Source organism: Notolabrus celidotus, chromosome 1 (genome assembly GCF_009762535.1).
Source record: "Notolabrus celidotus isolate fNotCel1 chromosome 1, fNotCel1.pri, whole genome shotgun sequence".
Classification (NCBI taxonomy): Eukaryota; Metazoa; Chordata; class Actinopteri; order Labriformes; family Labridae; genus Notolabrus; species Notolabrus celidotus.
The window spans coordinates 7,193,265-7,214,375 of record NC_048272.1 but is presented as its reverse complement, the minus strand read 5'-3'; the positions used below and the strand labels follow the sequence as shown (position 1 = coordinate 7,214,375).

Sequence of the window (21,111 nt, the reverse complement as noted above, 5' to 3'; positions counted from 1 at the left end):
TTCTACACAAACACTGAGCGCACACACATACTGTTATTACAGCTTTACTAAAACTTCTTCCTCAGTAATTAACAAAAAATGTGTATCTGTGGATGATGAGATAAAGGGTCATGTAGTGCACTGTGGAATTCATATTGAAACTATTGCACAACACAAATGTTGAGTAAGCAACAAAATGCAAATAAAGACCAGTGACATGTTGCTTGAAGATGATTCTCTTTTAGTGAATTCGTATGTACATACAGAAATATCAGGCACTCTGAGCTGAGCTTGCAGTTCGCAAAGAATTACAATGCTTCAATTCTTTTAACATTTACAAAAGAAAAAATACTATGCCCTGAAAAATAGCATATCCAAGTTTAAATAAGAATCAACAAATTATTTTGGAAACACATTGGAGAACCTCTGAGAGGTCCAGGTTTGGTTATTCATCATTAGCCCACCCACTTTAACTTAAATCTAACTAATCTACATCACATAGTCGCACAGAAACACACATTCAGTTTAATCAATTCTTATCCCTGTCAAACCTAATGAACACATTTAAACTGTTTCAGGTCAGCAATAAAAATCTGACTTATATGTCTATATGAGTTACAATTTTATATAATCTGAACAAAATAAGTCAGCATCAATATGCTGTACTGAACAAAAGCAGAAGTATTTGTAAGAGTCGTTGGATTAGGGTTGTGGGTGCTATGGCTCTCCCTGAGGAGACATGGTTGAGTGATTTCACTGGACTGGGGTGGAGAGAAGAGCTTGGCCTGACCTTGTTCCAGAGAAATAAAGGCAGAGCGGGAGCAGCGAGTTGGTCCTCTGCATAGAGGAAAAACCCATCATCACCAATATGTCTGACAGCAGCTGTTTGTTAGGTCCTGACCCAAACTCTGTGTGTGAGAGAATGATTGTGTCTCTGCAAGCACACAATTTGTTTGTCCTGCATTATGGTGTGTGTGTGTGTGTGTGTGTGTGTGTGTGTGTGTGTGTGTGTGTGTGTGTGTGTGTGTGTGTGTGTGTGTGTGTGTGTGTGTGTGTGTGTGTGTGTGTCTTTATGCTATTGTTTGATTGCTTCTGATCTAGGTCTGTATTTATTGCAAATGTCTATTTTTGTATCAGTAGAAAGAGACAGTGTGAAGAAAAGGCCTGTTGCTCTTGTCCTCAAACTCTTGTAGGAGCTCATCGATTTCATTCTCCATGTCGTCAGTGTGCTGGATCTGCAGGGTGAAAGAAGAGGAGCATTAAACATCTCTAGCATGGGCACACTGCTTATTAGCACCAAAAATCATAATTAAATTTTTTATTATTATGCCTGCTGTATTTTTTGGCAGCCCTGAACCTTGGAATATATATATATATATATATATATATATATATATATATATATATATATATATGATTTCTTGGGTAGTTTATGTTGTCTTTATGATATAAAAAGAGTAAAAACAGTTGTTTGATACAATTTTTGCTTCACCCAACCACTAACCATGAGTGAAAAAAAAGTTTTTCTCTTATCATTCACATTCTCTGAAAAATGGCACAAAAAAAATATCACGGATTCTGCCAGGGTATTTAAACTTATGAGCTCAACTGTGTATATATATTGTGACTTAAATAAATAAATGGACCCCAAATGTTTTCATTATTGATCTACATGTCACCAAATAACATAAAAGACTGTTAGTTTCACCCTGCCCCTAAAAGTGTGTGCTCAATGCCATTATTAGGACACACTTACACATTGACACAGCTCACAGATAAGGAAGGCGCCCAGCGTGGCTTCCTCATGGTTGTCCTGAATGTCTACATTGATGACATGCACTGGCTGCAGCGTCTCCTGCTCTCTTGAACTCAGATCTAGGAAGCAAACAGCAGACGTTAGAAAAAGTTATTAATGAGCAAATGTTTGCTTTCAATAACTAGAAATATCTTGCGAGTTCCTACCCTCCACCACTTGGTCATAGACTCTCTCTTCACAGGTGATGACCAGGTCAAACGTGTCTTTGCAGCTCTGGAAGCGCTCTGGCTTTGATTTGATGCGCTTGTTGCGGTCCAGCATGTGCAGGATGCCGTTCTGTGTGTATCTGAAGAGTTGGGAGGTCAAGGCACACAACAGGAGCGAGCAGGACATTTCAAGGTACAAATACAACACACCAGTCACTCTATACTGAGATCAAATTTCAATTAACACCACTGATAAGATCCCTAAAAGCAAAGGATTTTTCATGAACCTGAATGAGACGGTGTATGTTTAACCCTGAAGGTACATAAATGAATGGCGTCACTGTCTTTCATTCAGAGAAACTGTAGCACCCTCTAGTGGTGTCAGAAACGCTTACAATCAAAAGTGGTCTGCTCAACAAACAGACATTTTAAATGATGGCATCTCTTTTTTGGGTAGTATTTAAGTTTTTAGCTTCCAACTTTGAAATGTACAAAAAATGTAATAAAAATCTAAAATAAAAACCATGAGGGCTGCATTTCTCACAAACAAAACTGTCCAATAGTCATGTTTCACTAACAAAGCCATGTTAGCTCTGTGACACTTCATGGACAATCCTGAAAGACTATGACTTTTTTTTTTTTTTAACCCAGACAAAAATAGGATCTAGTGAATTTTTAGTAATGGGAGCTATGTATTTACATGCAAAATGTTTTTAAAATGAACACAAGAGTTAAGCATCATAGGATGCACACACCTATCTACCCATTTTAGACAGACTTTGGGGCATTTAGATTTCAATTTGTGACAGTCAGCTTGATATGTTGGAAGAGGTACTTAATTTGTCTACAGATCATTGGTTGGAAATGTTTAAGAGTCATAAAATTGGAAATTGAATAGTGAAAATGTTGTATACAGCATCACTTACTTATGAAACTACACTTATATTTGAGCTAGTCCTACATTGATCTTAGTATTAACTGAGCTGCCTAACCTGAAAATGACAGTGTGTGTGTGTGTGTGTGTGTATGTGTTTGTGTTGTGTATATATATATAAATAAATGAGGCAGGTTTAAATTAAAAGATAAAAGTTGACAGGGGCATGAATTATATGAAATTAACTTAAGAAGCCAATAACTAATGTCGGTCAAAATTAGGTGTGGAATTATTCTGAAGCAATCTGTGTCAAGGACAGCTTGGACCTACACATTCTGTTCAAATCACGTATGTAATCTATTTTCCCAACAAATCAGTTATTTATAATGACAAATACGATTATTTATAATCAATTATAAAAGGTGTAAGGTGTACCTCACTAACAACGCATCTATATAAACATATTCAACATCCTATGGGGTGCCGCACTCAATAATGTGTTGGTAAAAAACAATGGAGAAGCATTCCAGAATGGCAGTTTATGAAACATGAGTTTCAGTTCCTTTTGTTACTTAATTCCAAACCTGTCTGGGACCTTGATGTTTTTCTGTTAGCTTAACCAATTTCTGTAAAATGCCTGTGTTCCCCCCCCATCCGTCTTCAATATGACCAGTTTTTCCTTTGCCAGCGCAGTTCTTTTCCTCAAACTTTCCTTCATGCCAACCCAGTATTTTAGTGTGCGCTACCGACGTGCCAATGATCCAGTTGACGAGCAAGGAAATTTAACAGAGCCAGATAAGTGGGAGATATAATTGCTCTAATTAAATTTCTTTCTTTTGTGACTAAAATGGGAAAACTTGAAGACAGTATAACTGTGCTAACAAGGACCAACAGTGGTAACATGGAGACCCTAATAAATACTGGCAATCAAAAAATATAAGCTAGGCTTTTAGATGCATTTAGTTTTAATTTTAATGGTCTCAGCAAAAAACTAAAACATTGTTGTATTCACCACATGGCACTTCCTTCTCCACGGCTGATGAGTCAAACACTTTCTTTCCTTGTGTTATAGTTTTAAAAAGAATACATGTAACTGCAATACATTGTAAATACCTGCATGAGCTCCCTCCATCATTGCTCACCCACTTGCTGAACAGCTCACTTTTCCATGAACTCCAGCACAGATCAATATCTGCACAATTTGCCTGGACATGAGCCATGTATACTTAACTGTATTCAAGAACACTGTAGGAGCATGAACATGTGTGTGTTAAAGAGTATATGGAGGGGATACAGTTCCTTGTCCTTTCGGACCAAGTCGTTGTACATCTGTACATAAGTTGTTTTGAAGTCATACACATTTGGCTTATCCGGGGCAGGACCGGGTAGCTTCACATGAGACCCCGTACCAAATGAGCGCACATCAAATCCACGTTTACTGCAAAGACGAAAACACAAGACAGTCAATTAAATACAGTTTCTATAAACAATCCTAGATACAAAATAGATACAATGATAACTGAGGTTCATCTCCGTCAACATAAATCCAGTCTTTTTTTTTTTGTCCTTTCAGTCCTTTGTCTAGGTAAGTTATACTTAAATTACCTACCTAAACTAACATTTTAAATTGATGATAGGTGAATAAAAAGGGGATGGATTTTCACAAAAGCAGATGAGCAAATAATTAAGTCTTGTCACAAACAGGCTGTTAGTTTGTATTGCTTTGTTCTAGAAGAAGGGGGTGATTTGCTTTCCATTGACAAAGGAAAAAACTACAGGACAGGAATAAACGCAAAAGGTCTGTGAATCCAAAACTAGCACACTACAAAAATCCGAAACTAGAAATCCATTCTCGGTGTGTGGATGATGAGTGGACTGGTCACAGCTAAGTTGGAGAGCTGCTGTTGCTTCCTTCCGGACACTCCCTACTAGGGGGCGCTGTTGTCATGGTGTGGAGGGGGGACTACCTTACAACTTTATCCGGTATTTTAACATAATCTGTCCAAAGCCTGAAACTGTGTATGCGATTGACAACAGACGCAAACCTGAATCCTAATCACAAATCCGCGCTTAAAGTCTGCAGAAAGCCTGGTGTTACACTCGGGAGCAGTCAGTCCTTTGTTAATGCGCTGAGGCCCGACGGACTATGTCGTCGTGTTGGCATGGCCTGTGGTCTGTTTAGAAAAAGAGCTCGACGCCGCACACATTCGTTTCCTTCATGGTCCTCCTTAGTCTTCTCATCCCAGTGGTTCATCTTTACCTGAGGATATTGTGCGCTTCCATACTGCGGTTCTGGTTGCTCGAGCACACAACCGCTACACGCAGCGGGTGGCTCGGCATTTCGTCTCTCTGGCTGAAGCTAACCGACACACTGTCTGAACCTTACAAGGGTTGTTTTTTTTTTATACCAGAAACTAAACTAAAATAAAAAAGACAAACTCCTATCTTACAAAATAATAAAGCTTTCCCTGAGAAAAATCTACGCTGTTGGGCTGTTGTTCTCTGGAAGCAGGAAGTCAAAATGGCGGAGTGTCGTCGAGTACGGAGTACGGCTTTATTTAGTGATGTCACTTGTGGGCGGAGTTTCTCAATTGATAGGCCGGGGAATATAGTGACGTATGGTGACGTGAGTAAACAAACTTGGGAGCATATTTTTTACAGTCTATGGGAGCAACGCTATCTCACATGAAGGCTGTACTTTGTTGAACAGTACAAGCAGTGGTGGACAAAGTACACAGCTTCATTACTTAAGTTAAAGTATAGATACTCCATGTCAAATATTACTCCAATACAAGTGAAAGTTGCTCTGTCAGATTATTGCTTGAGTTAAAGTACTGAAGTACTTGCTTTTAAAGATACTTAAGTATTAAAAGTACCTTTTAAAATATATCAAACCGTTGTATTTTCACAATACATAAGTGCTGTCAGGAATACATAGGAGTAAATTCTGTTATATCATGTTTATTTAGAAACCATTACTTAAAATATCTAAAAACTATACCATGGAATAAAAACAGCAACTAAGTTACTCCAAGCACAGGCAACTTAGCTTGAAATGTTGATCTGGAATGAAACAAATGTTATGTAGCTCAGCACGCTTTCTCAGGTTGGGCAGGGAATTTTTATATGTTTGGGCAGAGTGGGAAACAGGGTGAGCATTTCAAACCATACGTATCATTCTTCATTTCAAAAACCTCTAACACGGGCTGAAGATATGACCATGGGTGCTCATGTGGAGAATTATAGCCATCATTACCACCTCTAAATGAACGGCCTGATCTGAGTGAAATTTGCTGTGTGTTTGCTCCACGTTCAACCGTGGGATCAAATTTTAGAAAAGAGAAGGAAATTCATGAGCTGACTTCAAAGCAAAAGTAGTGAGTAACTCGAGCATTGATAGAAATGTAGTGGAGTAAAAAGTACAAAAAAAATAATATCCTTACTTACTTTTGTGCATTGCCTTTACACTGCTTGGCAGTACCTGCACCCAAATTTTTTATGCATTCTTTGTTACTCTTTCTGATCTTGTTTCCTCTTGTCTAGATCTTTGCTTGTGTTGTTCTTGTTCTTGTTCTTGGTCGCTTTGGATAAAAGCGTCTGCTAAATGACTTTGTAACATTGTAACATTGTAACATTATACAATACTTGTCTTCTGAATGTAGGGGAGTAAAAGTAATAAGTTCCTCCAAAAAACAATACTCAAGTAAAGTACAGATACTCAAAAAAATGTACTTAAGTACAGTACTCAAGTAAATTTACTTTGTTACTGTCCACCACTGAGTACAAGGAAACAGTTAAAACAACAAACTGATTAGCACTAGAAATAATTTTTCAACTGTATAACCGGCACATGTCACTTTCCCTGCATAGACATTTCTTCTGTGATTTTGGAAAGGTTGTTCATAATCCCCCACAATCATATAGATTGTTTGGCATCTGTAAAGTTTAACTGCACCAATGTTTTCCTTTTACTTGATATCATAATTTTCATCTTCTTAAATAACTTATTTACATTCTGATATCAGAACTAGCTTTTTTCAGTTTATTATGTACACATGCAAGGAATTGGACACTTGAAACAATTTGCAAGATCATAACAGATGATGAATGACGCACTCCTGGTCTGGTTATATTATTAGGCACAGTATGTAGAAATGGGAATATTTAGCAATATCTAGCAGACAGTTTTGAGTTTGAAAAGCTCCCCAGCTCACCCCTTTCGTTGGTGAAGTGTCAGTGGTTTTTGAGAACACACAACTCCTGTGACATAAAAGTTTGATCCCCCGTTTTTGTTCAGACTTTACCATCAAATACGTCTATCAATCCAAATCCAGTTGCAACAACCACTCCCCTTTCTCCGCCTTCCAACTTGTGCCTTTTGTGCAGCTGCTCACTTGATTTAGAAGTGTATATGTTACTAGTTTCTAATTCTGTGCTACAGTAGAAACATGGCGGTGAGAGATGGCAGTCTCTGTGTAAGGGGACCCGCTTCTTATTTAGATATAAAAGACTCATACGAGATTAACAAAAACAACAATTATATTCAGGTGATTATACACTTATTAAAACATACTATATATACTATTGTATGTGTCTACCAAGCCTGTTCTGCTAAATGTAATTAATTACACACACTGTGCCTTTAAGGATAATCATTTTACCCTGTTTAACCATCCCATAAGTCATTAACCGTACAAAGCTGAAAAACAGGGTTAAGCTCAATCAATTTTTTTGTAATTGACCTGCATCATACAATTGACAAGGGTTTATGTTGTATAACAAATTTAAAATTCCTTACTGTAATTATTTTTTGTAAATTAGCTTCTGAGCAGGGGCACCGTCAAGGGCTTGAAGCCTGGATTGTGAAAAGGGCCTGAGTACTTATACCACAAATATATACAGTTGCAAGGAAAAGTATGTGAACCCTTTGGAATTACCTGGATTTCTGCATAAATTGGGCATAAAATGTGTTCTGATCTTTCTCTAAGTCCCAACAATAGACAAACAGTCTGCTTAAACTAATACCACAAAAAGGGCCTCTCTAATGTCCAATCGATAAGAAGAGATTGGTGGTGTTGGTTAAAGCTGCCTTGTGCTATAAAAAAAACATACCAGTTTTGAGTTGCTATTCTCAAGGAGTATTGCCTTATGTGAACCATGCCTCGCACGAAAGAGCTCTCAGAAGACCTACGATTAAGAATTGTTGACTTGTATAAAGCTGGAAAGGGTTACAAAAGTATTTCTAAAAGTCTTGATGTTCATCATCTACAGTAAGACAAATTATCTATAAATGGCTCAGCATTGTTACTACTCTCCCTAGGGGTGGCCGTCCTGTAAAGATGACTGTAAGAGCACAGCCTAGAATGCTCAATGAGTTGAAGAAGAATCCTAGAGCGTTAGATAAATACTAAAACAAATCTCTTGCACATGCTAACATCTCTGTCGATGAATCTACGATACGTAAAACACTGAGCAAGAATGGAGTTCATGGCATGTTCGAAGTTTGCAAAAGAGCACCTGGATGTTCCACAGCCTACTGGCAAAATATTCTGTGGACAGATGAAACAAAAGTTGAGTTGTTTGGAAGTAACACACAACACTATGTGTGGAGAAATAAAGGCACAGCACACCAACATCAAAACCCCATCCCAACTGGGAAGTATAGTGGAGGGGGCATCATGATTTGGGGCTGCTTTGCTGCCTCAGGGCCTGAACGGATTGCTATCATTGACGGAAAAATGAATTCCCAAGGTTATCAACACATTTTGTAGGAGAACTTGAGGCCATCGATTCATCAAGTGATGCTCAACAGAAGATGGGGGATGCATCAGGACAACGACCCAAAGCACAGAAGTAAACCAACATCAGAATGGCTTCAACAGAAGAAAATACACCCTCTGGAGTGGCCCAGTCAGAATCTTGACATCAACTCGATTGAGAGCATATCACACCAGACATCCCAAGAATATTGCTGAGCTGAAAGAGTTTTGTAAAGAGTTATTGGTCCCAAATTCCTCCTGAGCGTTGGGCAAGTCTGATCTGTATCTACAGGAAACGTTTGGTTGAGGTTTTTGCTGCCAAAAAAGGGTCTACCGGTTGTTAAATCCAAGGGTTCACATACTTTTTCCACCCTGCACTGTGAATGTTTACATGGTGTGGTCAATAAAAACATATAATTTTGTTGTGGTATTAGTTTAAGCAGACTGTGTTTGTGTATTGTTGCGACTTAGATGAATATCACAGCACATTTTATGCCCAATTTATGCAGAAATCCAGGTAATTCCAAAGGGTTCACACACTTTTTCTTGCAACTGTATTTTTTAGGGCCCCTGTCAATCATGGGCCCTTAGAATCATCCTAAATTTCTACCCCAATATGGTGCCCATGTCTGAGAGATGAAAAATATCACATGCACACTCTCTCACACAAAAAGAAACGTAAGGACAGTTGTTAGGTATTACAAATGATCTCATGATATTTATTTTCTCATAGCATGATATGAAGGCTTTTTAACTCAAGATGATTGGCACATTGTACACCAAATTGGATTGCTCTTCAACAATACTGTACGCAGACCTCAAAGCAAAACTAAAAGGTAGCATTGTTAGGTTGAGTGGAAAAAGGGATTCAGTTTAGTTCTATTTCCTGTGTCCCGGCAAGCTCGAACAGGACCTGTCCTCCGTCTGGATGTTTGACAGGCATCACAGCAAAGACTGCTGTTTCTAATGTACTCAAAGCCTTCCTGGTATTTGTATTGCTCTATAAATGCTGCCAGCTTATAGGCTGACAGACTCTATCACAGGCCACCTAAAACAATAACAGAACACAGTAAACTTGTGTGTTAGTAGATGTAGGTTTTCAGTACTTTTGGTTCAGTGCATCCTCATGAAGGCTGACAAGGCAAGTGTTTTTTTTTTTTTTTGCAGAGTCACAGTTGATTGTGCTTCAGTCATAACAGGACCTGTAAAACAAATTATGTGGTTAACTGAAAAGTAACTATTACTGTGAGATTAGATATGGTCATCGTGGATGTTAGATGTAGATTATTTCATCCTGAATTCAGTGTATTCTCAGTGACGCGAGTGTGTGCGGTAGGAGTATGTGTGCTGTGTTGTGGGGCTCATGATGTTTTCTGTGATATATGCCACCAGCAAACAGATGATGACCAGCATCACACAAATAGCTCCTCCAACCGTTGTCATAGCGATCACAATGTCCTGCATCCCAGACGGCGGTAGGGTAAACTCCACACAGTCCTGCAGATGAGCTGCTCTCAAAACTGGATCAGAGTGGGCGAAGGAGCGCAAGCAGAAGCGGTAGGGGATATTCTCATGCAGCTCGGTCAGGAGAAAGTCCCTACAGCCTAATCCAAGATGGACACCAGCACACTCAAACTGGGTGTAGCTTCCATTCCACCAGCAGCTGAGCTCGTAGCCTCCTTGTCTGTGTCGACGTCCACTGAAAACAGAGCTTGACCTTACAGTTCCTTCTCTTGTTAGATCTTTACCCGCATTCCCACTGCTTTTCTGACCAGCTGCAGTCCCTTTAGTCTTTACATCCTGGCCAGTCATTGCAGATTCTGCCCCATGGGTCCACTGTAACAGTACGCTGCCATTGATAAGAATATTTGCCACCAGATTCCCAAGAGACACCACCGTCCTGCAGTCTGCTTTGTGACACTTGTAACTAGACAGAGTGTTCCGAAAACACAGCTGCCCCCCGATGCCTCCCTCGATCACTCGGTAGGCACACAGTGGTGACTCCCCTTCCTCTGGGATCCAGCTTGGTAGCCTGCCAGAACTCTCAGATATCAAAGTGGTAACATTGCCTCTGCTGGTGTTGAAAGAAAAGCTATTCACTTGGCCTGTTACCTCTTTAAGCTTTGGTGATGGCCTACTTTTGTGGCTGTGATTGGCATAGTTGGAGTCAGTCTGTTTTAACCAGTTTTTGGGCGACCCCGAAGGAATCCTGCCTCTCACCTCTGATGGAGATGATGTTGTTAATGATGCTGATGATGCTGAGCTGCTGCGATGGGATCTGCTGGAGCCAGCTGTCTGGTGTAATGTGCAGAGCAGGAGTGCCGATAAGGCGAGCCGGGATTGTTGGCTTTTCATCTCACCTCCTCTCGTCGATTTATTCTCTCTCACAGTGGATCAGATGAGCGATGGTACATGGCGGGCTGATGGTTGCCATAAGATCAGCTCTGCCTCGGTGCACACAGACGAAATCCGTGTGAAACAGGAGAGCGCATCCATAGGCGAGAGGAGCGGGCATGCATCTGCGACAGAGGAAAAAGGCAGAATAATCATCAAGTCAGGGAGATCGGAGTATGACCTTGCGGAGGATACGCTATCAGGATGAAGTTCATAATGCCCAATCGGAGATAAAAGTCACCTCGTAGCAGATTCTGACACCCAGTCGTTTCTAAGAATGACTTACTTGTTTCAGGGGGGACGAGGGGACCCAGCTATCGTGCCATCAGATTTTGCTTTCTTCTTCCTGTCTGGCTTGACGTAAAGGCTTTGATGCCCGCTGTGTGAGAGTGCACGTGGAGGAGCGCGCGCCGCGGAGTGCATGGGAGCGTGGGTACGTGCACAAAATATTTGTAGTCATCATCAGTCGGGTTGTGAGTCATCATCCCACGCAGAGCTTCAGGTGTCTGTCAATAACGAAGTCGACAACCGCGGAGTCCTCAAAACACATGGTTTATCACAACCCCGTCCCACCGGAGCTGCACACCTCCAGGTCTCCCACATCCACGCAGAGTACACGTGAGACCCTAGCTTCTTAAACGCCTGCGTGTGCTGGGATTTTTTTTTTCCAAGAGAGAAGAGTTGATAAAGGTGGTGAATAAATACCGATCTTATTCTATAATCATAAAGTCCCCTTTTTAATGAATGATTCAAAGTGTAGAAATCCTCACATGCAGTTTCAATTCAGATGGGAATTGAAATGAACTGCCCATAAATAAAAAAAATATGAAATACTTCAATATGCAATCTTAATGCCATACTGTTGCCTGATGAGAACATATTCAGATTGTATATGTTTAGTTCTGATCCAGTTCAGTTCAGTGTAGGATGAACCAATGAACCTCTCCTGAATATATCTTATATGTGGTTGCGTCTGATAACTCCTTTGCAGGGAAAAATAAACAGTTATGTAAAACGTGTTTATTGATTGTCAGAGGTTACAGCGGATAAAGCAACTGTATATTCAGTGAGGAAATGTAAAACAAAAAGTAGAGGAAAAGCACCCATCTTTCTCTGATTTTATTCACTGCAGGGTCATTATGTACAACTGAAAGACAGAAAGTTGTCACTAATGTTGCCCAAATTAGTTTAACTACATTTTTATAATCATAGCTTGAAATCCAATTAAAGCAACACTTGTGTTCAATAAGATGAGGTCAGCCGTTATTTCAGTTATGATCAGAAAGTTTTGTTTGTGATGTTTATTTTTTCTGTCGTCTAACAGGTTGTTAAAGTCCACGTAAGGAGTTTTCAACTGGTTGTGAAACAGTGGAACTAATTCTAATGCTTCTTTGTGACCCAGAAAAGCAAACAAGACCACATGCAACAAAACAGGCAATTCATGTGTATAATATTGAATACCTGAAACTGCTGTGAGGTTGTCCGTGTCAGACTATAGATTTAAAAAAAAGCCTTTCTTTACATTTTCAACAACAAATATTTACAATGTGTGACATTTAAAGGAAAACAAGGAGATATTTTTTCAGAAAAGTACTTTGCCATGTACAAGACAAGCCAAGCAAAGTGATACAATATTTGTCAACAGGGATCCACACAAATTGAAAGTTTCTCACATCACCTTTAACCCTCCTGTTATGTTGCAGGTCAAATTGACCCTTTTTAAAGTCTATTTTAGGCATTATATGCCTTCCAAACCAGCTAAATGCAGCTTAAAAATCCAGGCAGCATATTACAGAAGAGGTGTTCTGTTAATTTATCAACATCACCTCATAAAAAAAGAAAATTCAAAATGTAAAATAAAATAAACAAAAAAATTAGTCATTTAAAACTGTTGTATTTGTATTTAGGTCTTTCCAATATACATAAAAAAAAGTTTTAAAATGAATTTTTAATGAAAAACAAGTGAGTTATCCTCTTTGAACCATGATCTGTGAGAATTAAAGAACAAAAATTGACAAAATCTTGTAAAGAAGTTAAAAATTAGATTAAAAAAAAATGTTTTGGGGGATTTTTTGGGGTTCTGACACTTTTGGATAATTGAATATCTTCCGGATCAAATTGACCCGGGAACATTATTGCTGTTCCAGAGAAACGAACATAACAGGAGGGTTAAATGATTAAAATTTCACATACATGCTAGTTTGACTCAGCAGTTAAGGCATGTGATTTGTGTACAGAGGTAACAGCCTTTTTGCAGCAGTCACAGGTTCAATTCCAGGCAGCGTGTCCCAACTCTTTATTTCCCACATTTCCTGTCTCTCTTCATGCATTATTGACCTAATCAAGACAAAATGCCTGAAAACTGCTTCAAGTAAGTTATGTCTGATGATGTGGTCAAATAAGTATAATGGAAATGCATCATAGCTCTGTGTAAAACATTTAATTAAGCAGTGCTTGTGTGACATTATTCAAAGCAATAACTGCCATCTCCCAAGAGAGATGAGAATGGCAACCCAGTAAACAAATAGTACCAAAGGAGCAGATGAAAGGCTGACTAACAGGAGGAAAAAATGCTGCATCAGTACGATTAGTTTAGCTCTACCTATTCCACAGAGGTCACAGAAGATAATTGGTAGAAATGTGTGTAATCTGCAGTTAATGCTTCATCTGATGATCTGATTCTACGTACAGCTACTAAAAAAAGAAGTGAACAGATCACAGGTGCTTTACAATGTGCCTTTCAGATAAGCAGGGGTAATTGATGTTATTGTGATTAATGTGGTGTTAGCAGGCTGTGATGAATCAACACATAACAGGCACACACACACACACACACACACACACACACACACACACACACACACACACACACACACACACACACACACACACACACACACACACCTGTTGATGTGATTGCTCAGGTCAGCAGACAGCTGTGCAGTCACAGTTTGTTGCTGATGTGGAAAGAGAATGTGGAAAATGCCTGCCTCTGCATTTAAAACATCAACATATTGGATTAAACTGACCGTGAGCCTGGTCAGCAAAGATGAATCCTTCCGTGTGACAAGCCTTTTTTAGTCTGAGTGTGTACATATATAAAACATGTTGAGGGCTATGAGCAGCAGTAGTGGATCATGTGAAGCCTCGATGCTGGTCAGAAAGAAAAAAGCAAACCATGTCGCCATGCAGAAGGTGATGCCATGTCAGAGGACCTCACTGTAGAAGCTTTTTTATTTGGGTTCTTGGTCTTTTCTGGCATTCTGGGAAACATCTTGGTCATTCATGTGGTGAGATGAGATCTATTTGTTAACTGAGCTGAATGTTTGAGGTGTTATTGTTCTTAGTCTTCCATGCTTCTTCTCTCAGGTGCTTCAGTCAGCCGTTGACAGTCCATCTCGGAGACTCCCTCCCTCTGACACCATTTTGGTGCACCTCTCACTGGCCAACCTGCTGACCTCACTTTTCCGCACTGTGCCCATCTTTGTCTCAGACCTTGGCCTGGATGTGTCCCTGTCTCCGGGCTGGTGCAGAGTTTTCATGCTGCTATGGGTGTGGTGGCGAGCTGTGGGCTGTTGGGTGACTCTGGCACTTAGCGTCTTCCATTGCACCACCCTGAGGCGACAGCAGGTGGCCTTTGGACCTCTGGCACTGCAAAGGGAGAGGCGTCGGGTATGGATTGTTCTGGCGCTGGTGTGGGGGGCAAACTTGGCCTTTTCAGTTCCAGCTCTGGTATACAGCACTCATGTTCATGGAAACGCCACTGTGGAGCTGATGGTGATCAGCTGCACCACCAGGCCTTTGCTGGGCTGCGTCTGGGAGTTTCCCACCATCCAGCAGGGCTCAGCATTTGCCTCCACCTCACTGGCTTTCAATGAAGTGCTGCCACTGGTGCTGATGGTTTGCACCAACTTAGCCACCCTTCATGCTCTGGCAAAACATATCCGAGCTGTGACCTCAGCTGGAGATGCAGGGGGGGGAACTCATGGCGAGCTGGACAAGCATGTGGCCACTGAACGTAAAGCAGCTCAAGTCATCATGTCTCTAGTGTCGCTCTTCGTGATCTGCTGGGTGCTGCAGGTTGCTGCGGTCACGTACTACAACCATGATGGGGGACACCATGCTGAAGGGCTGCTGACTGTGGCACACTTCTCTGCATCGCTGTTTGTAGGATTCAGTCCCATGGTGGTGGCCCTGGGACACAGCAAGCTGAGGAGGAGAATCATGAGTATGATACTGGGCTGGTCAAAAGTTTTCAAATGTCACAGTGCGGACACTGAGAAGAAGAGTGAATCCCAAAAGACTAAAGGAAATCAAAGCATTTTTGTTGTTCAAAAGGAGAAGAAGGTGTTGAAAGTGGAGGAAAAGGTGAAAGCTTTAAAGTGACGGAAGCCAAACATGAGTGCATTTATACTACACTTCCAAATAAATACTAATATTAATACTCAAATGAACAAAGATGTCTTTTGTTAAAATCCAAAGGTGCTGTACTACATGTGACAAAACTGTTAGTACCAATTGTCTTATTTTTTTTGGTATTTCAATCCATTTAATGCAATTCAAAATAACACATACGTCATCTATCATTCAAGAGGAGTAAAGATGGTAGATATTATAATGTTTGTTTCCTATCCAGTGTGTCATAGCTCCAACATTATCCCATCATTGAGTTGAAATGTATTCCAAAGATGCTTCATGTTTTCCTAAAATTGGTTGTATGGTGTGACTGATGTGTCTTAACGTCAATCTTTATTTGCCAATACCAGGTAGCATGTTTCAGAGGGCTATGAGCCACAACAAGAACTTTTCAACTCTCTTCCATGCTGAAGAAAAAGACTAATTTGCAAGTTGTCCAACAGTTTTAATCTATTGTAACTTGTCTTTTTGATAGGTGAAACTTTCATTATTCAGACTTTTCAAACACAACACCTCAAACCATTCAAATCCATACACTGAGCAGCGATATCCTCAACCTGAATATCGTCACCCTATTAAAATAACGTCCCTAAATCATTTTTTGAAAAAAACTAGTTTTTGGCATAAATCATCTCTTGATTATTCTGGCCACCTCTGGTAAAATCGCATTAATCCTTAGTTGAAAGGATTATGCTCTTTATGCCCTATAGGACAATGGCCTATGTCAAGAGGGGGACTTAGGCCATGTTATTCTTGTCCCAAGTCAAATTTTTTGATTCTTTAGGATACACCTGTCGAGTGTTATCACTTCTTTGACAATTTGCCACATCGTTAGGCAAATCAAGATGACCGAGAATGAAGATTCAGGGGATAAACTGATTAGTACAGGGATAGGTACAAAAACCCAGTAAAGAAGAGCTGGACAATTGAGGAGAGGGACATGCCTCCTCAGCGTTTGATTGACCTGACATTTGTTCAATTTAGGGTTAGACTTATTTACGTTTTGAGTTTGCTTTATGGAATTAAAGGACAGTTAATAGTCAGGTTTCAAAAAGTTGTCAAAACTGGATGTTGGAAATGGGTTAAGTTCAATAAAACCCAGCAAAGAAGACCTGGAGAAGTGAGGAAAGGGACTGCCTCCTGACCAATTTGATTTACCTGACATTTGTTTAATTTAAATCAGGGGAATTTCAGTTTTGAGTTTCCACTATGGAATGAAAGGGCAGTTTAAGCCAGGTTTAAAGTTGCCTAAGTCACACTAGAATATTCGAAAAATTGGCCTAAGTCACTTTATTCTTTAATGTTACATGATTGACACACAACGTTCTATGTATGTCAACAGTCATCCACTGTCAAGGCCTTTTTGATTGAAATGATTAATAAATATCATATGCTCTGCATTTGGTAAGGTTTTTTGTGTTTTCCCAAAAACTTTAAAAAATGACTTAGGCCATTATTTTAATAGGGTGACGATATGATAGAAACTTGGGGTTCAACTTATTTGTTTCTTTTGACCAACTGTTTAGATTTTTCACCATCTATAAGCAATGTCTAAATAAAGAATTGAATACATTATATCATAATGTTTTAACCCTCCCCTTGCACTGAATCCTTCATTTAAGCCTAACCAGACGTTAATAGAGGGCAACATGATTTATACACACCTGTAGGCATGACTCTTTAAACCTCCATTTGAAGTATTTGGACAAAGCTGATAAAGAAATAATAGTTCGTGGTTGGCAGGACTGTCTGGGCTCAGTCAATGAGCAAGTATAGACTTGATGAAAGAACGCAGCCGACGATGGCCGACTGCTAGAACAGCAGGTGACAAGGCAATGAAGATAATGTTGGCGAATCGAGCAATGACAAGAAGAAACTCAGCTGACGAGCCACGGTTGTAGTTGAAATAGTTAACAGAGATAATGCTGGTTCCCCAGGATGCAATGAAGAGCATGATGAGAGCGAGGATCACCTGGAAGAAAACACATTGAGGTGAGTGGATTCAGATAAGATAATAAGACTCATTGAAACTGTTGATATTTATGTTTGTTGTAAACATTAATTCATAGATATGCAGCTCATATTTGCCTTTCACTTCTCATTTACAGGATGAACTCCTCACATCTGAAAACCTCCTACTCTGTCTCACCTTGGCTGCTCGTCTCTCAGCTGGCACCCGCTTTATGACAGGTGCATCTTGCACTGAACTCCTCATCCTGCCATGGGTGTACAGTGTGTAGAGGGAGCCCAGGTTGGTGAAAGCCATTAGGATGATGGGAATAGTTTCATGGATCACCATAGATGTGGTGGCATAGGCCAGGCCGCTGTAGCCGGAGGGAAAGTTCCACACACAGCCCAGCAGGGGGCGTGTTGTGCTGCTTACCAGCATTAGGGTCTGAGGAGAGAGCAAGTCGAGAGAGCAGAGGAGCGGACGGAGAGGTGGTACATACTTATTGGCAGTTATAAACTGAGTGGTACTCTTGTAATAAAAAAAGTAAACCTATTTTCACTTCAGCTCTTTATTACACTTGGAAAAAAAATCTAAACATAGTCTCTTTCTTTAGATTACATATCACTATGTACTGCCTGATTTTAGAATTCTATTCCATGAGAAAACAAACAATTACCTAACACTTTATAGAATAATGCAAGCCTTCCTTTTTCATGTTTTTACAAATCACACCTTTTCAGCTTTTTATGTTGTTTTCTTCAACTGTTGCTTTCCTTTTATATGTGTATATGAAGACATTCACTTAACCCTCCTGTTATGTTGCGGGTCAAATTGACCCTTTTTCAATTCTATTTTAGGTAATATATACCTTCCAAACCAGCTAAATGCAGCATAAAAATCTGGGCAGCATGTGACAGAGAAGGTGTCGTGTTAATTTACCAACATCACTTCATAAAAAAATAAAAATGTAAAATAAGATAAACAAAATCTATTCATGTAAAACTATTGTATTTATATTTAGGGCTTTCCAATTAATTTAAATGAAAAACGAGTGAGTTATCCTCATTGAACCATGATCTGTGAGAATTAAAGAACACCAATGGAGTAAATCTTGATTTAAATGGTTAGTAATGGAGTTAAAAATTTGATTTAGAAAAAATGTGTTAAAGGATTTTTGGGGTTCTGACACTTTTGGATAATTGAATATGCCCCAGGACAAATTGACCCAGGAACATTATTGCTGTTCCAGAGAAACGAACATAACAGGAGGGTTAATGCACTCATAGTATTTCCTTCAGTTGTCTTAATTTGTGGTATGCACAGTATTTTAGAAATTTCACAATACTGTTTGAAAGTCTGCACTAAATTGCCTCATCACACTAATAAAATGTCATCCATTCACTTTGTTTGTTTTTGATAAAGGTTCTTACCTCTGTGGTGTTCTCGTTCCCACTAGTAGAAAAGACGTGAGCAGGAATAGAGTAAAATAAGTTGAGAAGCCAGATGAGGCCCAGGCCCAGCAGCAGCAACTTAGGAGGGCCACGGGACCCATGGAGGGTTCCTATAACGGGAGCTACACGCCTCAGTGTCTGAAGGTGGAACGCACTGAGGAAGAGGGTTGACCACACATTGACCGATCGCAGCCACACCCAGACACCCATGAGGAACTGACACCACTCTTTGGATGAGTATAACTGTGAAAGACAGTGACCAGAAAAACAGGATGCATTTTTCAAACCAGCCACAAAGGCATCTAATTCACAGTAATATTTCAGGTACTATACTGTAGGTTTGTTGTAGCAGACAGTAACATCCCAGGAAAAAAAAATCAGTCAAGTTAGAATCAACATGATCCACAAAAAAAACCAAGAGTGACTCATCAAAATTTTAAAAACAATATTGTGCGTCACATACCTGGAGTCCTGTGTCCGAGATGACAAGCAATGTGTTCCTCATCACAGACACCAGCAGGTTGGACAGTGCCATGTTAATGATGATGATGTCTGAGTTGCGGCCACCAGCACGGTCCATTATTACACTTTTACCAATCACTACAACCACTGTGGCGTTACCCACAATTCCCAGCATCACCAGGAGGATGTAAAAAGCAGTTTGTGCGGGAGACACAGAGACACGGAGTCCCATCCCCACAAGCTCTGAGTCTCCATTCTCCTCCGTAGGAGTGTTCATTTCAGCCATTTCCTCAACACTGTTGTCTCTGAAAAAGTTTTAATATCTGAAAGTGTACTCCATCTTCAGTTTTAAACATATATCATGAGAACATGATTCAATTTTTACCCATCTGATCCCTCAGTCAGATCAACACTCTCCACTCTGGGCTATCCAAAGAAGGTAATCCCACCTCATTCATCGCAACAAACATCTCTGTCAGGCAGTCAGAAAGCTATAAAGCAACTCCAAGCTGTTGGCCTTGAGGGGCTCATGCTGCAGGTTAATGAAACACAAGAGATTAATCAACTTCCCTGAGTGAAATGTGCTTCCTTTGCAACATCCTTATGCTATAATCCTTTGGGAAGTGGGGGGCTTTTTCTCTGTGAGCATGTACGTACAGTATGTTCTTGTGGTTGGGTTTTCATCAAGTGAACAAAACTTTAACAAGCACATGAATCTGGTGTTTGGACTTTATGTCATCAGGTCAGAGGTGGGCTCCAAAACATATTGAAACCCTGACAGCATGAAGCAACAAATTGTTTTATCATTTTAGAAATCTTTTGTCTACACATTTCATTTTAAACTAATTGTTATGGATGTTGTTATGAATGGGTCACGTATAAGTATACTTCAGGTGAGACCATCTGCACATTCCAATTGGCATAAATGTTTACAGTCATTTATTACTATCAACAAGTCAGCAGTGACCTTTGACTTTAGGTCTTAAATGGGACATGAACCCTGCTCTTAGGTGAAAGTCCAACGTTAGTTAATTCCATCCAGCTGTAACAGAGTTAATTTAGAATGTGACCGCACCAGTTCATCACAGACAGAATTAAAATGGTTCATTTCACATTTTAGGCAATATAGGCCTTCCAAACCAGCTAAAAGAAGCTTAAAAATCTGGGCAGCATGTGTAAGAAGAGGTGTCTCATGTTAATGTATCAACATCACTTTATATATTTTTTTTAATGGAATAAACAATGTAAACATGTAAAACTATTGTATTCATATTTAAGTCTTTCCAATGTACATTTTAAAAAGTTTTAATGTGAATTTTCATTAGAAACAAGTGAGTTATCCTCATTAAACCATTATCTGTGAGGATAAAAGAACACCATTGAACTAAACATTGATTTAAATGGTTAGTAATGTAGTTAACAGTGAGATTAAAAAAATGTTTATTGGAATTTTTTTGGGTTCTGACAATTTTGGATAATTAAATACGCCCAAGGTCAAATTGACCCATGAACATTATTGCTGTTCCTGAGAAACGAACATAACAGGATACAGCCTTCATATAAAAATGCTCTATTTAAGCTTCTGTTTGCTATCCGTCCAGGACCAAACAGCAGGCAGACAAAGTAAGTCTGTAGCTATTGAACATAATAAAGCAACATGAGGGATATAGCCCACGAATGTTTACTGACTGTAATTGTTTCTATCTATCTGGTGGATGTGTAAAAAAGGCAACTGCTTGCAAACATGGTGCAAAATGTATAGTTTTACTTGTTGGAAAGAATCAATCATCACTGCCACTTATATTTAACTTTTGGTGCTGTTCTGACTTACCACAAATGAGGGGACAAGTAACGTAACTGAAT

The 21,111-nt window shown here is 39.7% G+C and overlaps 4 protein-coding genes across 4 annotated transcripts; 1 reads left to right on the top strand and 3 right to left on the bottom strand.

Moving 5' to 3' along the window:
• Window positions 1-203: 203 nt before the first annotated feature.
• On the bottom strand, window positions 204-5,388 carry ssu72 (SSU72 homolog, RNA polymerase II CTD phosphatase). Its single transcript, XM_034686515.1, has 5 exons — window positions 5,076-5,388; window positions 4,110-4,253; window positions 1,942-2,081; window positions 1,736-1,854; window positions 204-1,214 (listed from the first exon to the last, which is right to left on the bottom strand). Exons 1-5 carry the CDS (start codon window positions 5,153-5,155, stop codon window positions 1,113-1,115), a joined length of 585 nt encoding a protein of 194 aa, XP_034542406.1. The 5' UTR covers window positions 5,156-5,388; the 3' UTR covers window positions 204-1,112.
• Window positions 5,389-9,265: 3,877 nt separating this feature from the next.
• Window positions 9,266-11,563, bottom strand: fndc10 (fibronectin type III domain containing 10). Its single transcript, XM_034686330.1, has 2 exons — window positions 11,255-11,563; window positions 9,266-11,093 (listed from the first exon to the last, which is right to left on the bottom strand). Exon 2 carries the CDS (start codon window positions 10,927-10,929, stop codon window positions 9,886-9,888), a length of 1,044 nt encoding a protein of 347 aa, XP_034542221.1. The 5' UTR covers window positions 10,930-11,093; window positions 11,255-11,563; the 3' UTR covers window positions 9,266-9,885.
• A 2,306-nt stretch (window positions 11,564-13,869) lies between these two features.
• On the top strand, window positions 13,870-15,412 carry LOC117814801 (olfactory receptor class A-like protein 4). The gene is made up of 2 exons (XM_034686318.1): window positions 13,870-14,258; window positions 14,338-15,412. The coding sequence occupies exons 1-2, from the start codon at window positions 14,172-14,174 to the stop codon at window positions 15,352-15,354; spliced, it is 1,104 nt and encodes a 367-aa protein (XP_034542209.1). The 5' UTR covers window positions 13,870-14,171; the 3' UTR covers window positions 15,355-15,412.
• Window positions 15,413-16,669: 1,257 nt separating this feature from the next.
• On the bottom strand, window positions 16,670-19,525 carry LOC117814822 (olfactory receptor class A-like protein 4). The gene is made up of 4 exons (XM_034686367.1): window positions 19,250-19,525; window positions 18,766-19,029; window positions 17,534-17,779; window positions 16,670-17,356 (listed from the first exon to the last, which is right to left on the bottom strand). The coding sequence occupies exons 1-4, from the start codon at window positions 19,523-19,525 to the stop codon at window positions 17,144-17,146; spliced, it is 999 nt and encodes a 332-aa protein (XP_034542258.1). The 3' UTR covers window positions 16,670-17,143.
• Between the last annotated feature and the right edge of the window lie 1,586 nt (window positions 19,526-21,111).

Excerpts from the sequence above, each read along its gene's own strand:
- ssu72 (XM_034686515.1), bottom strand. The coding sequence starts at position 5,155 with ATGCCGAGCCACCCGCTGCGTGTAGCGGTTGTGTGCTCGAGCAACCAG. Across the intron at positions 2,082-4,109 it reads GTCCGAAAGGACAAGGAACT|ATACACACAGAACGGCATCC; the intron begins GTATCCCCTCCA and ends CCAACTCTTCAG. Across the intron at positions 1,855-1,941 it reads CTATGACCAAGTGGTGGAGG|ATCTGAGTTCAAGAGAGCAG; the intron begins GTAGGAACTCGC and ends TTTGCTTCCTAG.
- LOC117814801 (XM_034686318.1), top strand. The coding sequence starts at position 14,172 with ATGTCAGAGGACCTCACTGTAGAAGCTTTTTTATTTGGGTTCTTGGTC. Across the intron at positions 14,259-14,337 it reads ACATCTTGGTCATTCATGTG|GTGCTTCAGTCAGCCGTTGA; the intron begins GTGAGATGAGAT and ends TTCTTCTCTCAG.
- LOC117814822 (XM_034686367.1), bottom strand. The coding sequence starts at position 19,525 with ATGAACACTCCTACGGAGGAGAATGGAGACTCAGAGCTTGTGGGGATG. Across the intron at positions 17,780-18,765 it reads GGAACGAGAACACCACAGAG|ACCCTAATGCTGGTAAGCAG; the intron begins GTAAGAACCTTT and ends CTCTCTCCTCAG. Across the intron at positions 17,357-17,533 it reads CTGAGAGACGAGCAGCCAAG|GTGATCCTCGCTCTCATCAT; the intron begins GTGAGACAGAGT and ends GTTTTCTTCCAG.
- fndc10 (XM_034686330.1), bottom strand. The coding sequence starts at position 10,929 with ATGAAAAGCCAACAATCCCGGCTCGCCTTATCGGCACTCCTGCTCTGC.